At 35.1% G+C, this 25,398-nt stretch overlaps 1 protein-coding gene across 1 annotated transcript in view; it reads right to left on the reverse strand.

Moving 5' to 3' along the window:
- LOC149786331 (uncharacterized) overlaps positions 1-24,357 on the reverse strand; it is a 32,572-nt gene extending 8,215 nt beyond the window's left edge. The window contains exons 1-7 of the mRNA XM_089976742.1: positions 24,278-24,357; positions 17,836-18,036; positions 15,290-15,373; positions 14,446-14,601; positions 11,601-11,768; positions 4,331-4,681; positions 2,220-2,425 (exon numbers count right to left, since the gene is read on the reverse strand). Of these exons, the coding sequence (XP_089832868.1) occupies positions 2,220-2,425; positions 4,331-4,681; positions 11,601-11,768; positions 14,446-14,601; positions 15,290-15,373; positions 17,836-18,022 (1,152 nt within the window). The 5' untranslated portion in view covers positions 18,023-18,036; positions 24,278-24,357. The remainder of the gene's footprint in view (positions 1-2,219; positions 2,426-4,330; positions 4,682-11,600; positions 11,769-14,445; positions 14,602-15,289; positions 15,374-17,835; positions 18,037-24,277) is intronic.
- Between the last annotated feature and the right edge of the window lie 1,041 nt (positions 24,358-25,398).

A 25,398-nucleotide genomic window follows, 5' to 3' on the forward strand; every position in this document is an offset into this window, starting at 1 on the left:
TATCAATGGAACTGCCACATATTGCTGGTTAATCTAAGGTGATCTCTAATGGGAGGCACTCTAAATTAATATCTTACTACTGCAGCAATTGAGAAATACAGTAACTGTTGATAGTACAGTATGCATGTAAAAAACAAAAGTAACAAAACATTATGTAAATACAACACATTTGATGTGTGTGCATGTGTGTGATTTGGATTTTTAACATAGCTTTAAAAAAAAGTCAGTCATATTACTTTGATGTCTGCAGTGTGCAGTGTGGCAGTTTATAGTGATGTCTAGCACAGGGCATCATGCTGCAAATATGGTATGATATAGCATGATGTCCCACCCAGTCACATTATCCTGACACCAGGCAGACCAGTGCTAACACTAACCTCTATAATAAGTGTCTAGTGACTCAGGTGGGGTTCAAACCTGTGATCTCCCGCATCCAAGGCGGATGCTCTAACTGTTAGGTCACTGGATCGGTCACAACAACACATTTAATAACAAAATTCCAAAATTACATTCATAAATTTAATCAATATCTTTATATTCCAGAGTTGTAGTAAATCCATTAAATAATTATGGTTTATGATAATCTTATGCTATATGGCATGGCATGTTTGTAGTTAATCCCAATCCCTGTAAACTTTAACTGTAGGACCCATGTCTAGAAAATATCCTTTATGAATTTGAAGGGTTGACAGGGCTAATTAACTTGCCTTTATGTTAGTATCTGAGAACCAACACTGAAATAAAAACCATGAGTTTGATAATATACACTTAATGGGCCACCTACAGTTGGATAACAATTTTTAAAGAACAGCATCAGTCATGTCATCAATTCTGCTTGTATTATCTAAATTGTGGAACTGATGACTTGTAGACATTGTGTGGAGCACAATTTTCTGACGGAAAAGTATAAAAAAAGGCATTGAAACTAGACATAGCATGAATGGGATTTGATCACTTACTTAAATTTGTGCAGGGAAGGAAATAAATGATTTTGTTTACACTGAACATTTATTCTTCAAATTCTTAATATCCATGGCTATGTCAACTTCCTGACATTAAGTTTTCATACAGGTTATTCAGTGCTATGCATGGTGACATATCTGAAAAGAATGCCTAAATGCAATGCTAATAGGATGTGCCACTATACCAATTTTCTAGATGGACAGGTAGAAACTTTGTTGTTGATTTTCCTGGATTTCAAGAGGTGCTATTGGACAATATGTATTGCAGTGAGTGAAAGCTTAAACTGGTAAACTTGTGGCTGCTGTAGCCATCTAGTGGTGGTAAGAGTAGGTGACGGATACAAGTTCTTTTGCTGTAAAGACAACATTTTCATCTTTCAAGGAGAGTTGAATTTGAAGGTCGTGCAGCTTATTTCCTAATGGTAATGTGATTGGTGAATGTTCTAGATGGAACACCTATGTATAGACCATATAGGTTCTGAATGTCAGCTAGGTGTTTCAGCTGAAACTGGCACTTATACTTATTTGAAGCAGTGCTTGGTCACACAATGGCCAGCACTCTACACAAGATTTTGTATATTTTGATAAAACTGTAAAACACAAACTTAGGATGCTTGACAAAGTCTTAATCATCAACATCTTTGTCATTCCACTGACAATGTGTCAAGTGCCTATGTTACCAAGACTAGGGTGTGATCAATTGTATGGTTACATTTGAGTGAGTGTTGTCACGGTGATCTAATACTTTCATTTTAAATGTGCACAGAACATCTGTAACCTGTCTCAAACAGTTCATATTGATCAAACAAACCATCATAAGACACTGAATATGCTTATGGTGAGAAGAATATGGTAATGACCGTAAACTAAAATACTACAAAAAAACTGTTCTACATACTTTGAATGCACAGAACAATTTATTTATTTTCATTTTTAGTCCATTTATTTATTTAAAAATATGCAAATAAGTTGCTTAACAAGAACTCTGATGGTAAGTGGCATGGAACGTACTGTGGTAACACAGTTACTTAGTACAAGTGTACTCACAGGTTTAATACTGATTTCTAACCCCTGCAAAATGTACATGGTTCCCTATCAGAGGCTAATGGCTTCATCCAGAATCTCTATTTTATCAGATATGAAAGATCTCCCTATTCCTTCATTTAGGCAATTAAGAATATATTTAAAACAAGTTGTAAGAACTTACTGTTTAATCAATGTCAAATTAATAAAGTTTTTTTTTTAAACGTATGATACCTGGACTCCAACTGATGGTTGCCCAGCAAATGGAGACTGGCTTTTAGGTACAGGAGGTTGCTGAGCATACTGCTGCTGCTGTTGTTGCTGTTGCATGGCAGGGTTAGCTCCGGCTACATATCCATACTGGCTCAGATTTGGTGGTGGTTGTTGTTGTTGGTATTGGGGCTGTCCACCCTGGTTTGTGCTGCCATAAATTGGTTGCCCTGATAAAAGATTATTGTATTCAATTGAAAAACATCATGACTCTATGGTCCTCAACTAAGGGACAGAATGAAGTGAAACCAACAGGTTTAGTAAAATCAATAAATAAATATATTTCTCTGAGTTACAGTGTGAAAATTTAATAGGAATTTGCAATATTGTGAATTTAATCTCTGATAATGCTAAAGGTTCTATCACAAGTACGAATGTATAGAGCATTCCAAATGAAATCCAATACTGAATGTGCTGATGTACCAACAATCTTAAATAGGTTGAGGTATCAACAGTCTTGATGCATCAATAATCCAGAAAGACAATAATCACAAAGTAGAGTTTTTGTCGAAAATGTCAGTAAGAACTTCATAATTCCAATAAATAATTTTTAAGCTGGCAATTCCTCTCAAATTATATCTGAACATAAAAGTAAATAATTCCACAGACTAAACTAACAGGAGGCATGAATAATTTTTGTTTACCATAATGTTATGTAAAAACCTAAGACACAACAAAATTACCAGGATATGGGTCAAAAGTTCTTTTCCTGAACTTTCTAAGTTTGTAAATAAGGCTAGACTTTGAACTCAAATATCAGTAAACAACTTCTTAAATAAAAGATATGTCTGGTAGGCAATTACCACTCTACCATCAATCATGGAAAAAGGTCATGCATGCAAAATAAATGAAATCTACAGAACAGAAAACATTAGATGTGCCAACACAAAAAGATGCTTAGGAACCGACCATACTTTCTTGGCAGTGAGGGCATGACATTTTCTTTCCAGCTAGGATATATATTTCCTTCTATCTCAAGATAAGGTTTCTTGCAACTAATATGATGGATAAAATTAGTTCTTTTTCACCTACAAATCAGAGCAAAAGTATTTTTTTCAAGCTATTTGGGGACCTGAAATTTTAACAAAATAACCTCACATCCCCAACTACCACTCCTCACAATGAAATGTTGGTCCCTAAGAAGGGATCCTGGCATCAATTTTTTGAGATTTAAACTGTCCACCTGGAATGTTGTTGTTGTTGTTGTAGGGTTTAACGCCATTTTTCAGCACACGATAGGCTATACATGGCGGCCAGTATTAATGGTGGAGGAAGAAATCGGGAAAACCCCAGAAAGAACCACCAACCCACGAGAAACTACTGGCAAGCTTTCTCACATACCCACATTGGCCAAATCCGAGACTCGAACCCACACAGACAGAATCCAAATTCACTTTTGAAAATGTGATAAGATACCAAGAAAAGCACATGATGGGTTATTGCTAGTAATAAGATTACCTATCATAGCTTGAGAAACAAATGTGTTGTAATGGGGAAAAAATGAAACTAAAACTGATAGAAGAAAATTATTCAGAGCCCTTCATGATCATGTTGGGTTGTTGGTATTGGGCTACTCGCAACGGAAAGGGTTACTATACATATGTTGCAAAGGGAGGAAAGAAATAAAAGATTTGTTTTTATTACAGTCTTGCAAATATGTTGCCCCTCTCCGAGCTTCTCTTCTTTGAAATAGGTTATACTGGACCAGCAGTTATGAATAGTCATGAGAAGTTGCCAATAACTGAAATATATCAGAGAGGTCTGCATTGGCACTATAGTGTGGTCTAATGGTGCTTCATATGTAAAAGAAGAGAAAAGGCAAATTTAATGCAAAACTTCTTCACTTCCATCTATTTAGAAGACTGCAGTCAAATTAGGCCATATGACATTTTTCTGCTGACCGACCTACTTTTAAGGATCATTTTCAACACTGCAAAATCCATCTGAGAATTGATTTTTGTTGAAGTTCAAACTTTCTTCTACAAAATGCTAGATTTATCTAATTATTTATGTGATGCTGAAGAAAACAACAAGCAACTAAATAATTCTTAAAGGCCTTTTGGACTAGTGTTTACCTGGCTGTTGTTGACCATAACCAGGTTGCTGTGGCTGTGCTGTCTGCTGCCAGGACATCATTTTTCCTGGAGTCATTTGCTGGCCAGGCATTATCTGAGGATGCACACCAGTCTGGGCTTGTTGTTGTGGTGCTGGCTGGAGCTGAATGTTGCTTGGCTGTGTAGGATACTGACTGTATCCAGACACACTGGAGTCCTGAATGGGGCTAGGTCTGCCACCTTGGGGCTGCTGAATGGAAATGGGGTTATTCTGGGCTTGCTGATGTTGTGGAGGCTGGCGAACTTTGTTGCTAGCTGAGGATCCAATGCTTGAGATGCTGTCTGGGGTTCCTGACCTCTCATTGATAGAACCTTAAATGTAAACACATTTGTTTCATGGGACACTGTCTGGCAGGAGAACCATGCAATAGTGTATGCTTCCTGTCTCTGACATGCCAAGAAAAATTATTATATTGATATCAATGCCACAAAAGTTACCTATTTTACATTATGGTACATGAAACACTTAACAGTTTTCAGACACAGCCATGGTCTAAGATGTATTCCATCATTTTTAGAGCCTGCAACTGTCAGAATGAACCTCCATAATAATCAACACGTATTCACTTTCAAACTTGTCAGAGACTGGAGAAACCAAACAGTAAGATTACCCACTGCAGAGTCACATCAACCCCCTTCCCCAAATCATGTAAAAATCTTTAAAACATGTTATTTTCAGCCCCCTATAGAACATGTACTAAATAAAATCAGTCACGTTTCATATACAAGGCAGTGACAATAATAATCAAAAGAAATGTGGACCATGAATGAACAGATGTCCCAAACACAAGTCCCCCAAAGCAAGCAATGCTCTACTGTACAAAGAATCTTCCATAAAACCATGAGGTAATTTATAATAGGCAATATAATATGGAAATGAATGGATATGCCACTCCTCTAATGAGAAGGCTGCACATCTAATGGTTATGTCATACATGATGTCAACATACCAGAAATGAGAAATGAATGTTTTCTTACTGAGACAAAAATCTTGGCTAAATGGCTAATCCAGCAAAAAATGTTGGTCTGATTGTCACCTGGACTGTAGCCACTTGACACACCAGGTTCAATTTACCTGTCACATTAGCTATCTGAGAGACAAGCTCTAGAAGGCTGTGTGTGCATGTCAGCCAATGGCTTCAATGATCTCGAATATTATAGGCTGTAATTTTCATGAGGTATATCTGGTCCTGAGAGATTGCTGAGCATATCACCCACTTAAACCAAGACACCAAGGCTTGTGCAGTTATGCCATGTTTCTGGCCTTTACCTGAAGAAAGCGACATTTGTGGGTTCCACAGCTGGTAATACTTAAGAGCACAGACTGAGTATTGTTGTGTCTCTCAACATTTTGGTTGAGGACAGCAAGCCAATGACCAGCTTCTATTACTTGCCAACAAAAGCCTGCTCTTAGTTGTGAAGCCTGGTTGCATCAGTAGGACCACAGAACCATCAACTGTAAGCCAAGGATAGTTTGAGTTCCTCTAATGGGCATGAAACTCACATGCCCTGCAGACCAAAATGAAACATCTCCAAATGCATGTTTTGTATGATAGAACTTGTCTGAGCTGAGCCATGTCAGAACCCAAAGGTTCCACTTGGGGTACAAGATGAGTAATTGAGTCAAGTGTTCAAAGACCTTTTGAAAAGTATGCCAGCTACTGGTTACCATAGTAAAGACTAGTAAAAGTACAAGAATAATATGCTTGATGAATTACCTACATCAAACCCCCACAACAAAAACAGTATGTTCACAAGAAACAGATTGTTATGTGTCAGTGATTAATTACTGCATGCATACAAGATATAGAAAAATCGAGATGACAGAAGTAGCTCAGAGAATAAATACAACATTTTTGGATGAACTCTGAGGTACATCACAATGTTAATAATATCCTTTTCATTATCCCATTCCGGAATAACACTATCCCATTCCGGAATAACACTATCCAAGATCTTTTTGAATACCTGTCAAAGTACTGTTCGATACATTTCATTCTGTCGCTCTCAGTCTCTGTGAGCTAGTCTTCCGTGAAGCCACAATGTTCCCTTTCCATTGCAGCTGATCAATAATCTTGGCCTGATCATGAGGCAAATCATTTAACAAAGATCTCATGTCCAAAATACACGAGAGTTTTAAATAATACCAATGCCTGAAAGCAAGGTGTAGTCTTGGAAATTTCTTAAGGTGAAGCCCTCCCCAAAATATTATTGATCCATTATAAAAATGAATGACCCATAAAGAATTAAATTATGTACCAATTAAGGATATTTTACAGCCTAAATGACCTACAGAACTAAAAAGTTTGTGCCTGGCTCTGAAAAAAATGATAAATTACGCATCAATGCACTCTAGATGCAACAATGCATCATTCATATTTTCAACATAAAAATCCTGGAGACACATATAGTCATTCTTCTGTTCTGTAAAAGCAAACTTTTTACGTTCTGCCATATAGATCAATAAGAAATGGCGGGTGATCCCATTCTTCTTTTCATTGTTACAAGTTACAAACATTATGCTTCCTGATGTTTGCATTCTTTTTCACGCAAGTACATTTAACTATGTAAATGTACGGCCTGAGAAACCAAAAGAAAAAGTGTCTTTCCAAATTTTCCACACCAGGTGTGTGACATTCGTTTTTCCCCTCTATAAAATTGCTTTAAGTGTCTAAATGCTCATGAGAGAACACCCTGTGTAACAAGATCACAACAAATCCTTATAGTTCTACATAAAAGGTATTACATTCTTAAAAGTCACTGTGGGTACTTATCAATAAACATATCCATGCACTAACTTGTACACACAAATCTGCAGCAGTTATTCTTAATTCTTTGTTAAGTACAGAATTCAATTAATAATGATAGATAATAATGTTTGTGTCCTTTGATACTGCGGTCATGGCCAATGTACAACATGGCGAATAATTTGTTCATTAAATACCACCCCCTTTAAAGAAAATTATTTCAATTGTTATTTCAAAATAAAAAAGGGAATGTCTTGAAAGAAAATATTTTTTTTTCATGAAGAATATCTAATAAATCTTCAAATGTAACCTGTATGAATACATGCAATGATGTCTTCAGAATCTGCATTTTAACACCATATGAATAAGAACAAGGAAATGAATGAATTCTTAATAGTAAATATAGTGTAACAGTTTTAGCACAAGTTCATTTATATTAAATTCATTTTTAATGTGATAAAAATATTTCAAAGAATCAAATACTGAATGGACACCTGATGTCATTAAAAACAATAATACAAATAGGTACCAATAAGCAAATACATGTGTATGTAGTGCTGTCCTCAGACTGGGTGTACACTGATTGATACAGAGCACTCCATGAAATGCAAAACATTACATTGTGAGTTTGGATCTCTGTATTCAGGTAAGTAGGTTTACTTATTTCTGAATTAAATTGAAACTGAAGTTGCAATTATTTATAACAGTACCAATGAATTATTGTCTAAAACAGCCAATGAGCTCGATGATCTGTGTGTGGATCACATTCTAGGTTCTCTGACTCAAGTTGATTTTGTCAATAAGAGAGCGTAAGTAATTTTTAACAGAAATTTCACTCTTATTTAACGCAGATGTACTGAAATTTGTTTTGCTGTAGGAGATCTGCTTCCCAGACCCTTTTTGTTCAGGTAATAAAATTTTTGTGCAATAAGTGCCTGGTTCATCTTAAGGAATTCTGTACCCAAAAGAGGCTTCATGCTTTTGTGAAAAACTTGTGTGTTGTATCTTAAGAATCAAAAGTTGTTGGCTTTTACTTAGAACTGTAAGTTTTTCTAATAACAAAAAATACTTTAGTAAGCAATTCATCTTACTGCTTAGGGATAATGTTCTGAACTGATTTGGTTTCTTCTTTAAGTTCTCAAAGCCACCTCTGGACATTTCTCAAACCTCATGCCAATGTCATCTTGGTACTTTTATCGTATATTTAAATAAACTCTCTAACATAATTTCTCCCTTAGGAACATATCTGCATGAGATCTGATTTGAAACACTGTTGACAGCTTACCTGATTTGCAAGGCCAGAAATAAATTCATTTATTATATGTCATCTTAATTTACTTTGGCATCTATAATGTCTCATCAAAAGCCATTTCAGTGTCTTCATATGTTAACTCTTTACCTACTCATGTATACCCCATTCTCATGTAAATGCTTGTGGACACATGATTCACAAACAAGCGCATTTTGGATACCTCTATACCATCTGCACAGAAATGGATGCCTATAATAAACATCAGTCATTCAGAGCTGGTTTTCATAGTGCCACCTGTGAGGAAAAACTCCTATTTAATACAACAGGCATTGAGGTAAATGATCATTACATCACTTCATGTGGTAGCTGTTTAAGATCTGGTAATAATCTGCTATTTAAAGTAATGGAGTCAGATTCTTCACTCTCCAAAACAAAAAAGCCTTGGATTTCATTCAGCACTTGAGTCTGAATGATTCAAGTTATGACTATGGAAGCTTCAAACAGTCAGTTATAGGATCTGATGCTGATGTAGGCAACATTGATTTTTGATAATTTATCAATCTGGATGATTTAGCAATGCTGATGTAGACAATGAACCGGTAGATTTTGAGGTTGAGAAATGTCAAAATTGGCTGGTCAGACAACTTCACTGACTTAATCATCTATTAGTTCTGTCTGAGATTTTAAAGCATATAAAAAAGTCTTATGTCTATAAAGATTGGATCTGACTCTTAAACCTTTTTTTCTGTTGATAACAGATGTATGCAAAAAAAGGTAAAATGGTTAAAATTGATGTTGAACACACACACAACACTGATATAAATTTAACAGGCAGCCTGTGCATATCAAGTAATATAGGTATCAGGTGTTCTATTTATAGCACCCTGCACTGTGTGGCTTGGATACATGTATATCAACTGCCAACACAGCAACAGACTCTATGAGGTAAAGGGATAAATTTGACAGATAGGTCACCAAATCACCTGCTTTGTCAACAATCAATTTCACTGCATATACACTCGACATGACTGACACTTTTAAAGCACCTTCAAAAGCAGTTCCTTAACTACACCAAACACATTAGACTTTGCAGCAACAAATTTAACAGCACCCTGTAAGTACCTGATAATGTCCAATAAGTGGAGAGTTTAAATGGATCCTCCCAAGCAGTGCATTTGCATCACAAGTCATGAGCTAGATAAATAAAAAAATGAGTTGTTTTCAGCCATATCAGAATTAAGTTTTTTATTATGTATTTACTTTTTTTTAACCCTTTTTTAGGATGGGTTTGGGAGGAGTTCCAAAGAAAGTATTCTATTCAGAAATAGGTGTATAAAAAGGTTGTTATACTGTTGGAATACTGCCTTACAAAACACCAGCAGCAATGTAGTAAAAAATTTATACCAATATCAGAGGTCTTGCTTGGATTTTAAAACTAGGAGTCCATGACTCCCATTTTGGTAAAACTAGGAGTCCCACCATCAAAAGTTGCAGTCCCTTCTTTCCTACAGAATCAATACAGACGTGAGTACATCTAGTTTTAGATGGAGAGGTTTTCGTAATGTAATCACTCACTATAATATAGCTTCATTACAACAGTCCACTGACAGGATCGCAAATTTATGATTTATTTGTATACGTACTTGTAGTAATTTTAGGCAAATAAATAGCATCTTATTTGCTGTTTTTTCCCCATATTTTCGCAAATACCTGTCAAGTCAGAAAACTGCTCAGACCTTAAAGAGCATCTGGTGAATTCCACAACAGAACATTGTCCCATACGTCTCTGACTTACATAATTTGCATTTTAAAGTTAAATCTTTAATAAAATAATACCTAGGCTTTGCTTTCAATGATTTGTATATTTTTCTGAATATATTTGCCCGATGATTTAAGAAAACAGACAATCTAATAAACTGGTACATCCCAGACTTAGCCAAGTCCACCATTATTTCCAGTTAGGCCTAGTGGTTCACTTACAGTTTTAGACTAATTTTATGATGAAATAGTGTATAAGAGGCAGTTAATATATATCCAGATCACCGATTCTGATCTTAAAACACAAGTTTGTTTGTTTTATCATCAAAGGATAGCATGCGGGAAATTGATAGTTGCTACCCTACTCAGAAATGGGTTAATGGACAATCAGCTATCAAAACATAATGCTTGTGAATGGGCAAGAGTTTGTTTGTCAACATAATTGATATAAAAACTAGGCCTAGCTACTGATGCCTGGATGAATACATTTTGCTACAACACTAGAACTAACTGGGCTAAGGTGAGGGGCATTTAAAAAAAAATATGCTATGGTCAGTCACTGTACCTCTTAAATAATCACAGGGTGAAGTCTTTTTCGCTTTCCTAACAGAAGAAGGCGAAATTTACATTTTTAGGCGACTTGTCACCCACTTACGTATGACATTTTGTTCAAGTCTCAACATGTCTTGATTCTGAGGTCACGTGCACTGCTTATTCTGCTACATTTGGAAATGAAACAATAACGAAAGCTAAAGTTGTTTATTTGATGTACTTTTATAAATGACCACATGTACATCTCTGGGTCTTTCCGCCTCTGAATTCAATCACTGTAAATATCAGTACATTTTCCCCACCCGGCCGCCAGTCAAAGAATTTGAACTTGCCGCCCAGCTACTGCATCATGTTCTCTTTTATGTACTCTTATAAAAATGGCAACATGTATGTACATCAAGGGGTCTTTCAGTCACTGAATTCTGTCATTGTAAGTATCAGCACAGCTAACTGATGAACACATTTCCCCACAAAGCAAGTGGCTGAAGCAGGACTGGCAAGTCTTTTAATTTTGCTGCACACATGTTACATGTGTACGGCGGACTCCCATCTCAGTGATTTTCTGCGTCCCAGATCAAAAATCGGCGTCCAAATACGCGTAATTAAGTGTTTCAGAGATCTCTGAATACTGTGCTTGGAGCTCAGAGGCTAAGGTTTGAGATACCTTACATACACTTTTGGTCACCCATTAGACTACTAAATGATTTTGTTCTAAAAGTTGTCAAAACATATCTATAACAATGTCTCAAAAGGAAAAGTTGTCAATAATAACTTGTGTCAAGAAAATGGAGGTAAAAGCTAACAGTTTAATGTTAACATGGCCTCTCTGAGTTACTTAAAAAAAGCATGGCTGCCAGGTTCTTTTCCTGTTAGTCTCCCCAATCAAATCTGACATACAAGATTTTGAAAACAGATCATTTACCTGTATCACCGGCCAGCCCGAAGGATGACATGACTTCATTCTGCAAGTGTCCATCAATAGAGCGCTGTGTAGACAGAGGATCAAATTCTTTGCTGCTAGCTGGAGGTGGCTGGTTAGGGCGTGGTTGTGGTGAAACCCTTTTTGGACTCTCTGTAACTGTGGGGCTGACTGTTCAAGTACATTGACATGTTAAAGCTATTATCAACCAACCAAGCAATAAAAAAACAAAGACAAAAACAATTTTGGACTGGCTGATGACTTGGCTAAATTCAGCTGCATTTTTTGACTCTATTTGGCATTACCACAAGCTTTCTTTTGCCTGAATTGGTGGATATATCAGTGAAAGCACAAATGAGTTCTGCAGAAGACATAAAGCATGTGAAAGATATCAAATAAGTGTAAAAACTAAGGCATTTGGTAATACCATTTCAAGGGATCAAATGAATACAGCAAACGATATAGCTTTCAAAACTTTTAACTACAAATAGTTAAAACTGTTGATACTATCACTGTTGCTTCTGGTAACATCACTTCTGGAAAAGTTAAACACGTACAGGTGTAACAAAAACTTGCATATTTTGGTTCAAATTAAATTGTAGCATCAAATGGTTCACAGAGAAATAGCTAGAACAAAGTTTGGTTGTCATGTTGGAGGTCATATCAGTACCATTATTGTTTAGCATCAATCAAACATTTTAAGTCTTTGAATGAAATCCCCAAGTACATAAAACCATCCATTCAGGGGGGCAGCAGTAATAACAATAGTTCCAAGATGTTTGGTACAATTTGCCATGTTGGATGTTCAAGGGGTGCCATATTCATTTAGGATTAACTAGGCATCACTAGAAACCTCCATGTCAATACCACCATCTGTACAGGAATAGGAAAATGAAGAAAAATTTTAATGGCAGTCACACAGAATATCAGGGCCAACTAAACATTATATTAAGTCTTATAGTGAAAACATGTCAATACACCATAAATTCATGATTAATAATATAAAAAAAAACAATTAAAAAGGACACTGTGTCTGAGGGCATGTCCAATGGGCACCCTATTCATTTTCAACCACTTGCTCTTATCTTTAGTGAAATCCCCATGTCAATATGACCATTGGTTCAGGAAGAGGAGAGGTACGATTTTCAAACTGTCTGCCATTTGCCATATTGGATGTTTAGAAGCACCGTTTTCATCCAGGGCAAACTAGACACCATATGAAGACTTTCTGTGAAAACCTCAACTTGATATGCCCATACATTTATTAGAATTAGTAATAAGTCGTCCTACATGTTCACTGTGGCAGCCATATTTGCAGTCACATTGGCACCATTTTTATTCAAGACCAATTAGATATCATAAGCAGTCTTTTTGTGAAACCCCATGCTGATATAACTTCCATTTAGAAGGAACAGTAATAACAAGAAAAAATGGTCATCATTTTCACTTAGTTCATCACAAAAGCTGTTTTATACCTGGGACCCAGGGAAGGTGGGATACATTTTTAAAACCTTGAGTACCATGTATGTTTAAATGAAACAGCACTAAGAAATCTTCTGATGAAAACCCAATGTTAATATGACTTTCCATCTAAGCAGAATAACAATAAGACTTTCAAAATGGTTTCTATGGCAGTCATATTGAGTATCTGATTGACATTTATATATAAGACAAACAAGACACTATAAGAACTTTTCTGGTGAAAACCCCATGCTGCTCATGTGTAGCAATAACATGATTCTCAAGACGGCCAATGTGGCAGCCATAATATATGTTAGATCAGTACTGTTTTCATTTAGGACCAACTAGGCATCATAAGAAGTCTTTCAGTGAAAATCCTATGTTAAGATGACTGTCCATTCAGATGAAATAGCAATAACAAGATTTTCAAGATGACAGCTGTGACAGCTGTATTGGCCATACCAGATATCAGGATGGCACCATTTTTATATTTAAACAACTGGACATTATAAAAAGTCTTCTGGTGAAAACCCCATAATGATATGACTTTCAACTCACCAGGATTATCAATAACATGTACTTAAAGAAGGTTACTGTGGCAGACCACATGTTGATATGACTTTCCATTGATGAGGAGTGGTAATTATGACCTTCTGTTCAGGTAGAGTAGCAATAATAATAACAAGATTTTCAAGATGGCTGCTATGATGGCCATATTGGATGTCAGATTGGTACCATTTTCATTTTGGGAACAACTAGACATCATAAGAAGTTTTTTAATGAAAACCCCATATTGATATTACCGTCTGTTCAGGAAAGGTAGTGATTTTAAAGATGGCTGATGTGGCACAAATATCAAGTCTGAGTAGCACCATTTTGATTTAGGACCAACAAGACATTGGGATGAATGTGTGTAAGGTTTTGTAGCATTCTTCCAAGTAGTTCAGAGAGAGCAGCAATAGCGAACTTGTGCTAACAGATGGATGGATCTCAGATAACAGAAAATGGGCAACAGAAAACAGGCCTTCCCAAAAGAAATTCTGGTCTATGATCAGATGAGCTAAAAATATGTCTTGACATTTAAAGTGGATAAAAAAATTTAGTCTATAACAATGTATCTAAACCTATAAAATTACCTTCCTTCTTGCCTTCACTTAACCGTCATTACATGAACTCTTCAGTCTTTAAATGTGTTGCAAGATTTTTGCATGGCAAGTTACCCTTTTGATACAATCGACTTTCTGACAAAGGTAACAACTAAATTTTGTGATTTTGCCAAACAGTACTTTGTTGATCTCAGTTCATATTACTAAGTGACTGGTAAATTTTTGGATATTAATGTTATATCAATCCCCTTCATAGTGTGAAAAACATGACAGACCCTGACCTTTGCTTGTACTCTGGCAAATTTCAGAGCTGGACACCACAGCATGTGGGGTTTCTAAACTGTCCAAAAGGGAGTTAACTCTGTCTCTAATTTGCCGAAGTTCCTTCTTGATGTGTTTCACTTGATTGCTCTCCAGAGGTTGTGGTTTTCCATTCACTGTAAAGAAATGTAAACAAAAATCTGTTCAAGCTTACTGTGAAATGATTCATCACTAAATTGTTGGGCTATATAATTTGGTCAAGTTACTGGTTGTAAACGTTTTTAGGGTTAATGCATGCATCATCAACAGCATAAGCAACCTGGTGTACCAATCAAAGTAACAAAGCCTCAGACTGGCCCTTTAATACATAATATAACACTTGTCAATGACATAGAAACAGTGTCAGTAAAATGCACTGTTTGACAAAGACTATACAATAATGAAAGCTCTAAACTTCTATAACAAAGCACTGTTATCACATTTAGTTCAAATCAATACACATCAATTTTCTACATGAAAAAAACTGAAATTTAAGTTTAAATAATGCAAAACATCATAACATTTTGATGAACTCAATGTCAGTAACAATATCTTGTATTTTTCTTACTTTATAAATGTTAAATTTGACTTGCAAAACTCTGTTCAATTAAAACTATATTAAATTCCATTTTTTATCCTATTTTCTACAATTAATCCAACTAATATTTTGAAAGCTGAAGTGTTATAACGTGAACAAATTTTTGTTCACTATCTTAGTGATATTTCATCTGGCTTTTGAGTTGGAAACATAAACCCATTGTTCTTAAGGGTTCAGTGAAATCCTTTGGAGGGCATAAATGCAGGTATTTATAAGAAACAACTTACCAAACAATGTAATCTTCAATATTCTGCTCCACTGTATGGCGAAAGTTAGGTCTGAACTGTCAAATATTGTGATGAGATCTCCATCTGTGAAAAAAAGAAGTATATCAGTGTATCCAACTTCAGTGTACACCTTAATATAGACAGGCACCAATTCGTAAATGCTTTTAAGGATCACCATTGAAATCCTTTTATAAACATCCTTTATATACCAGACACCTGCCTAATGTGGACCACGACCTTACATGTAAGTTGATAATTTTGTCATATACCAAGACAGACATTTATCTTAATACCCTGGTTTCACAAATCTCTCCTCCCTGACCAACTTAAGTGATACCACTCCCAAATTAGATCTATATTATTCCAGTCCAAATTATGTAATACTGATTTACATTGAATCAATTCTTCCCCATGACAACCAATGCTAATTTGAAATTGTATACATAGTCCCCAGACCTATTTACTCCAAACACTTCCCATTTGTGGGTGCTGAGACATTACACTGACAGCATGTTAATATGACAGTAACTGGTGTGCAACACTCTGTGTTAATACATCATTAATTCACCAATATCCCGTCCCTTCTCTAAAAGCTTACTCTAATGAAAAAGATGTTACAATAAAAATCAAATCTACCAACAACATTCTTATTAGGCACATTAAAATTCAAAACCCGCCTTCCTTCTGCACCTTTTTCTTTATAGAACAACCAAGAAGCAAAAACCACAATATCAATAAAACTTCTGAATAATTCAAGAAATCGAGCAGCTTTGGTCAGAATGTATTGCTAACACCTTCACAATAGCCTTAAGCACATAGACAATCTATCATTTATCAATCAAAACTCAACCTTTCTAACAGTTACACATAATAAACAGGTGATTCACCTTCTGGAACACAGAAGGAAAGTGAAAGAAAATGAGACTAGAGCAACCTGAATGACTTTTCAATACAATTCTCAACACTTTTTTTATTTGACATGACTCTTGCCCTTCAAACACAGTCATTTACATGATAAGCTTTTCTGTAAGTAATCCACATACAAAGTTGGGCCAAAAGTATTTAAAAATGTCATGGTAAACAATTTTGTGACTCCATGTAATAGTGCCAAAAATAATAATACTCATGCAGATAGTTACCAAATAAACAGCATAAGTATGGAGTTATGGAAATTTTCAACCTGTGATTTAGGAGAAAATTGGTAACAGAATGATGAATAAACAGACAGAGGGTATCACGCAAATGCTAAAATGCCATTTAATTGTAAGAACACCTCATTAACATGTATAGATCAAGCTCATAATAAAATTCACTGGATATCTTATAGATATAGGTTTGATTACCATATTTGATTAAAAAAATATCTTACTGGAAGCAGGATTGCTAAGTACCAATAAGCTTAGCCAATCAGAAGCAAGATCACCTCTTAAAACGTGTGAATCTTGCTCCTAATTGTACTTATATCAAATATTGATAGTTCAAGTGTATTTATCATGTCTGATCAAAACTGACTGAGAAAAATGGTCTCTAGAATGATAAAATCTCAGTCAATAGGATGCAAGATCATCTCATTAATGTATATAGACCTCACTCATAATAAACCTCACTGGATATCTTGATCACGTAAGTCTAATTACTAAATCTGATAAAAATTTAATTAGAAAGAGAATTTCCAAAGTGCTAACAAGTTCAGCCAATCATTGAATCACATGCAAAATCACCTCATTAATAAGCATGGATCTCACTCATAATTGTACTCGTACAAGAGCCAGATGGCTATAATTATTTACCAAGTTGGATCAAAACTGAATAAGAAAAATGTTCTCTTGAGAGGTAATAAACCAAGCTATTCAGATACAAGATTACTTCAGTAATCCAGTGATCTCACTCATCAGACTCATCTGAGATTTTCATAATAGAAGCCTATATTCCAAGCTTGATTAAAATCAGATGAGAAATATGGCATCAATAATGGTAACAAATGAGGTCATTCAGATACAAGATCAGCTCATTAATCTGCATTAATCTTGCTCATAATAAAACCTGAAATAGATCTTGGTGAAAGCCCACATTAGAAGTTTGATCAAAATATCAGAAATAGTCTTTAGTGTGGTAACAAGCTCACCCAATTGGATGTAAGATCAGCTCATTAATATGTGTGAATCTTGCTCATAACTATACTCATAGAAGATCGTGATGATTTAGATGTATTAGCATTTAATAAAAATAGGATCAGAAATAAGGACTCTAAAAGTGGTAACAATCTCAGTCTGTCTGTAGCAAGATCACTTCATTAATATGCTTAAGTCTCATGATGTAGTGAACTCATCCAAACTCTTCATGACATAAGCCAATAATCCAAGTCTGATAAAAAGGATAAAAAATATGGCCACCAGGGTGGTAACAAACAACTCTTGATGGACCTGCTGGATAATGGGCTATATCACAAGTTCACTTGGCCTTCTAGCCTGGTGATCCAATAAAACATGAATCAAACATAAAATTAAATTTCAACTATCAGATCCTTTCATCCTTATATGTCACACCTTCGTCCTTGTATTTGATTGTGATGTCATCACTGCTATTGAGCTTCCCCCTGTAGACCCTCTGCATCATCAACATCAATTCATCATAGGTAATATCTTCATTTGTAATGAGGATTCGTCGGATGTCATCTCCTAACTGAACTTTGATTATCAACTTTCCTGTCAGGTCCATATGGGTTTCATTCATTTTTTTTTAAATATCTGTAAAATTAAATAAGAAATTTTAGAATGAACAAGAGATAAAAAGTCATAAATAGAACAAAAACGTGGATATGGCTGTTTAAACTAATCCCTTGCTGATCAATATGACTCATACATATGATGTCTTCATGTATTTGGTGGGACAAAACTGACCCCATGGTAAAGCATTAAAAAAATATCAGAAGATTTCTACATGGAAACCACCATGTTAGGCTTGTACAGCATTTATATTAAAAGGACAACTGCTAAGATCAACAATAATAAAGAATGCCACAAAAATGCTTGCGGTAAACATAAGGAAACAACTTATTTTTAAGGATAGATCTGATAAAATGATATTGACATTTTAATATTTTATAAATTTTTTCAATAGTGATGACTTTTGTTTATTTGCATGGTAAAGATTGGCTCCATGAAAATCCTCCTGATTTGAAGTAAACAATCCTGACCAAATTTTGCTTCTAATGAGCTGTCATGAGCTCACTTTTTATTTTGTCACATGTAAAATTCTTTCTTCTAATAGAAACAGACTTGATTAAATGTAAATGTTAAGTTAAAGCCGGTGCTCACAAGAAAAAAATGAACTTCTTTCTCCATATCAAAGTAATGTTAAAATCTGCTTTAGAAACTATTATTATTACCTGACCTTTGAAGTCCAATTTTACAGGGTGACAGTCACAGGCTTCAAGTAATCATGGAGTGAGAGCCACTCAGATAACAATCTGACACAGAGTTCATGCATCAGTATTTATCTCATTAGCCACTAAAGGTGAGGTCACCCATGAAAGGCTGCATTCCACTCATCTAAATCTTGTACTTAACCACATGTATAAGACACAATTAACCTGCTGAGGGTAAACTATTACAGCATGCAATGTATAGTCAATACTATGGTGGAAAGTTTACCACTGAATAAAAGCATATTTATTTATACTTTCATTTTCTCTGGTCATAAATGGCTGTGGCAGGCAAAAATTTATGTTGTTGTTGTTGTTGTTGTAGGGTTTAATGCCATTTTTCAGCACACGATAGGCTATACATGGCGGCCAGTATTAATGGTGGAGGAAGAACCCGGGAAAACCACGGAAAGAACCACCGACCCTTGAGAAGCTACTGGCAAGCTTTCTCACATACCCACATTGGCCGAATCCGAGATTCGAACCTACGCAGACAGAGATGAGATGGCAGTGACCCGTAACGGAGAGCGCTTTAGACCACTCAGCCACTCGGGGCCCCTTAAAAATGTATGTGATCATGAGCTAAACATAAATTCTTAACATATCTTAGTAAAACATACAATGTAGGTTACAGTTACCTTTTAGACTGTAAAGGTATAGTGCCACCAGATGTGCAAATGTTGAAAAATTAACTTTCATGATTCTAGGTGTAGCTCCACCAGTGATGCAAAATTTTCATGATTCTAGGTGTAGCTCCACCAGTGATGCAAAATAATTTTCATGATTCTAATATAAACAGTACCCAATAAAAAAACAACATTAAAAATGTCAACAAAATCACTGATGAAATATAGGTCACATAAACTTCTTTTAGCATCAAGGGTGCAGCATAGTGTTTTCCACAGGTCACGTTAGGATCGCATGATACCAAACTGTTTATTTATGTGTCAGAATGTTTTGTTTCTAGTACCAGGCTGGGTGTTTTTGCTCAACACCAGGCCATTTTTACATTTCAACAGGCGACCGCTCTGGTGGCCTAGTGGTTAGAGTGTCTGCCTCGGATGCAGAAGGTTGTGGGTTAGATCCCCGGCTGAGTTATACCAAAGACTTACAAAAATGGTACTAACAGCTGCCTCGCTTGGTGCTCAGCATTAAGAGGTTAGTGTTAGGACTGGTTGGCCTGGTGTCAGGATAATGTGACTGGGTGAACATCATGCTACATGTCTGCGGCATGATGCTCCAGTGCTAGACATCACTATAAACTGCCATACTGTAGACATTGTAGCAATATAACTGAAAAATTGTTAAAGCTACGTTAAAAATTCATATCACACACACACACACATTTCAACAGGCCTTTTTACTAGTAACCTTCCCTTTTCCAGTTGCAAAATTTTCCTTTTTTGTACCTCACTAACAAAAATAGTCACTTATATGCTTGATTTAATTTCTCTGACTGTATTTGGCAATTAATTTTATGCTCAAAGTTTAGGTTATTATGTCAAATGATTAAAACCATTTGGGGATGCATAAACTGTGATAAAGGAGGTCTTTGTTTATTTGAAGTGCTCATGACTGTATCTCCACTCACAGTGCCTTTTAATTTCCAGTGAATGTAAACATATGCTTTTGTATGCCAATTAATTTTAATACAAGATTATGAATAGCAATATAACTGTTGTCAAAGCTTAAACTACATGTAATTAACATGATGCATATAAAAGGTCCTTGTTTACTGAAACTAAACTATGCCCAGTTATGCACTCATGCTTTACTGCTTTCACATGCAATAGAGAAGATATGGTTATTAGGATTATCTTTTCCAACATGAACTGTCTTTGAAAGCAAAGGCTGCAAATGGTCAATTTTATTATTTTATATGGCATGCCGATTTTTTCCCACTTTTGACATCCAAGAAGTTATAATAATTAACATAGGATAGCACTGCACTGATTGTAAGCCTATCAGAAACATGGTGTTGTTTGCAACAATTTTTTTCTGATTGGTTTCTAATGTTGTTAATTTGTAATTCATATAGCTTACTACTCCAAATTAAAGCTAAAAAATCAAATAGGAAAATGTTAGCAGTTGTCTACATTCTTCAAAAGACGAAAATCAAAGGGTGTACTAAAATTTTATTGCTGATTACAGCATTCTTTATTAAAGGCACATCTGATGAACGAGTAAATGTCAAGTACACTAAATCATAGTTCATCACAAGAAATCCAAAGGAACGTGAAAAAAATATGAAGCCTAATAAAAATAGTACAGTTCCTAAAATATCTCCTAAAATCACTATAATTATTAAGATTGATAAGATTTAAATTGTATGACTGTATTTAACAAGCATTCTATTTCCTTTCAAAGCATTACTACCACATGTATCTTCTGCTAATGAAACATGAAAAATTGAACATCCATACTGAATAGAACCATATCATACATTTTACACCCGCAACTTTTTGGGGTGGAACGCTTATGAAGCATAGAATTTTTGAAAATACTATACAAGTCAACAACTCTCATAATTTCCTAATAATAATAATAATAATAATAATAATGCCCTTTATATACATATATCATGCTCAAAAAAGCACCTATTTCCTTTTTAATTGTTGCTATTGTTCTTGTTATTATTAATATTATTAATAACCACACAATTCATGGTGAAATAAGGTGATATATGTGTTTAAAGTGTCCTTCTGAGTTAAGGTGCCCTTTTTTGGAAAATAATTACCATGCCCTTTTTCTATTCTGGAAGGACATACATGTACTGTACTATGGTATGTATGAAGATGCATTCCCTCACCAAGTTTCAGGATTCTAGGTAGGATAGTACCCACAAAGCAAGGTAAAAACTTACGTTTATGAGCTTATGGAAACTCATGCAAAGAGGGTGCAAGATTAAATATAGACTATGATGTTATAAGTGTGCTGTACTAACAGATTCAAATCATCATCAACTGTATGATTCATGTTCAAACAGTGCCAGGGTAATAAAAAAAACAATGCCAAAGAAAAATAAAATATGGGCCATAATGACCTTCTTCTGCAATGAGGAATTGACACCCTCAAGTTTAATAATTCTAGAGCAGGTAGTATGTATAAGGCATACAAAAAAAGCTATGTGATCACGAGTTAAATGCAAAAACTTATTCTAATCCAGAGTAATATAAAATGTAGATCGCAGTGTCCTTATGTTGTAAGGGTGTGATACAGTCAAACAGCCATTTAGCTTCACGATTTTAACATAAACAGTACTTGAGAAATAAAGCACAAAATTCAATTTCAGTGAAGCATGAACTATGGGTCACAGTAATATACTTTTGGTAATGAGGATTTAGTAGGGTACCATGTTTCATGATTCTATATACAAGTCTCTACACATGTTGCTAAAACTAAATGCAAAAACTTAATATGAAAAAGTTAATGCAAAAAGTCATTTCTGTCTACTTTGATTAGATATCTACCAGTTTCTTTGGAGATAAGATAGCTTCTGCTAAGGCTACAAAAGCATCGAATTTCACTTAGTTCTTGAAGTGTCATGTGCAATTCACATAGATCAGTACATTATTCCTGATATAACAAGTCCTAAAATCAGCACAAAAGATGTCACAAAGCATGGGACTATTAATAAAAAACATTTTATATTGCTCATTTAATTGATAAATGATGTCAAAATTGACTTTGTATGCTGAATGTAGCATGCATGATGTATATGTAGAGATAGAAACACTCTAGATATGGAAAAGTTCAATTTTAAATTCCATGTACTGGGTTGGAAATCAATGAACTAGGGTAACTCCTGTTCAATCCCAAGCATGGATACTGAAATTTAACTGATTGATTATTTGGGGTTTAGAGTCATATATTTTCTACACAATAAATGATACTGTGATTAATTGTTTTTTGTTTGCCCATCAAGACACTGACTAGCTGACTATCTACAACACTTTGTTTATAGTAAACACTGATATGTAGTTAGAATTACTTATTTCATAAATAACACAAAGTTCACCAAGTCTGTGATGTTGAAACAAGCATCTAACTGCTGGGAATTTACAAGGTAAATGGACTGAAAATTAGTCGTACATGTAAGACCTTGATGCTGATATTTATGTTTTGGGCGTCAGTGTCTTACCACCTAACTAACAGCGTTGTGTAGTATGTTTTGATGTCAACTAACATCGTAATGAAAGTCAAAATTTCAGGAATATCTCACACAACTGGCAACTAAAATAATGGCACTTTTCTACAAAGTAAAGTCATAATGTTTTAGTTAGTCTTTACTTACTCTGATGTTTTTCTCTAATAAATTCAAATTCTCACAAAAGAAATGGACCTATTTTCAAGTTTCGTAGGCCTACATTTCAGTTGACTGGAAAGTGATGAAAGCCAGGAATGCCAAAATCGGGTTAAGTTGAAATATTATTCTTTAATGAAATGAATAAAAATATATTATGCCTATTTGAACTGTAAAGCAACATTTCATTTCGTTCAAGAAACATATCTGCCACATGAACCTACTTAAACATACTTTGACATATCTCGACTACCATCGCATTGCAACAAATTCAAATGTATGTCAATGGAACATGAAAATATGTCCATTTGCTAGTGTCATATTTTCATTTTGCCAGGATAAAGATCGCACAGTAAGTATATTATTTACACATAAATTAGTGGAAGAGTGTCGATATATTCTGCCAAATGTGTGAGATATTCCTGAAACTTTGACTACTCGTTCCAATGTTAACGACATCAGAACACGCTATACAAAGCCATTATTTGGATAGTAAGACATAGCACTAAAACAAAACCAACATGTGCCATGTCTTACACTGTAGGACTAGACTGAAAATACGGGACTCCATACTCTTAGAAATCATGACTGCCATGCATGTATAGTTAATTTATGCTGCAAATTTGTCAAAAAGTCGAGGAACAGTGTATTCCTCCATCCTGTATCCACAAGTGGCTGACGCAAACCTAACTTTGATGAATAGACAAATGTAGCAGGAGTTAAATGAGCTAAAGATTATGGCTCAGTAACTTCATGGGAATAGCTGCCAGAGATCGAAGATCAGGCGTAGAACAATTTTTCGAAGTTACTAACCATGTCTTTAATATTATGACTGACAGGTCCAGCTGAAGAACGGATCATATAAATAATCTGAGGAACAATCGTTTATGGTGGTGTTGTTCTTTTCTGTTAGGCCATTACTGTTTGAAACATTAGGCTGCCGTCTGACACCTGTGCCTTTCTCTAACATTTTGTTTTTACTCCCTCAAGTACCTTTCTTCCAAGCTAATTTTATATTTTATTTCAACCAATCACCAATTTCTTATTGCAGTAGAACGATAATATATCAAATAAAACTAGCTTATATGAAAAGATGAGGTTTTATGGACTAGAACACTCCCCACCCCACTCTCTAAGAATGAATTGCCCGTAACTAATATTTCATTTAACAAGTGCTACACCATTAAAAAAACTGCATAATATAAAATCTAATTGCAGAAATATGTAAGGACCCGTCAGTAACGTTTTAGGTAGTACGTACGTAGTAAGCTGTAATCTGTGTAAAACACACTCTGACTCAATCTCACCGGTTATGTGGCTAGGCCGCTTATGTCATTCCCACAAGCCGCTTACGATATGTAAAATGAAAAAAAAATGTATTATGCGCAATTCGGTTACCAGCGATGACAAGTTATCAGAAACATACATATAGATATATTAAACAAAAAAATTACTATTGCTATTAAACTATGATTATTTAGTGTTTAAGCTACGCGAACATCGAATACATGACGATTAGAAATCAATTAGACATTATTGAGCGACGTATGGAACATGTGGCAAAGATCGTTCCCGTCAATCATATTTGCAGCACAATATGACAAAATTTGGCTTAACACCAAAGAGTCATTCTAAAAATCAAAGTAAGTGTAAAGCTCGTAATAAACACGCATCAGTGAAAACATACATATGAATAAAATATTATTGTTTTGAAAAAATAATCAGTTAAAAAGACTTATACACAGAGAAAAGCATAATTTTTTTTGTTAGTGTAATAGTGTGTTCAGATTTCATCCAGTTAGGACATTGATTTTGAAAAGATTTTGCTGGGACCATGCCTTATGTCACTGGGAATAATGTTCCATACCAGTGGACCAGTATATTGAAAGGTCATTTTAAAACAACAACTTCTTTGGCATTGGTATAATGTAATTTTTAATACGAGCAGACCTTAAATTTTGATCACCTTCGAAATCTCGTTGGTGAAAGATATGGCGTAAGCAGACATCAGTGGCTTTTCTGAACACTTTCTAAATTTAGCCTTTCTAAAGAATACTCTTTCATATATTGGTAAATGTTTACATAAGTCATTGCGTCCTGAAAATTGTCTATGCATTGATCCAGAATTAAATGGCAATAATAGTGTCAATATGGAGCTTTTGCTTTTTGGGTTTAAGCCGTCTTAATTTTGCCTCTGTACACCATGACTCTTGCTCATGGATATAGTACCATTATGTGGATGGATGTGCAACCTGCAGATTATAATAAATGCAAATTGAACGTGGCCAAGCATGAGAACAGAGCCATAAGGTACAGAGGCTGAGACATAGATTAGTAACTTACAAAACGCATATTCCTACAATACTACGGTAGACACGATTG

Source organism: Sinohyriopsis cumingii, chromosome 12 (genome assembly GCF_028554795.1).
Source record: "Sinohyriopsis cumingii isolate HCF-2022 chromosome 12, ASM2855479v2, whole genome shotgun sequence".
NCBI lineage: Eukaryota > Metazoa > Mollusca > Bivalvia > Unionida > Unionidae > Sinohyriopsis > Sinohyriopsis cumingii.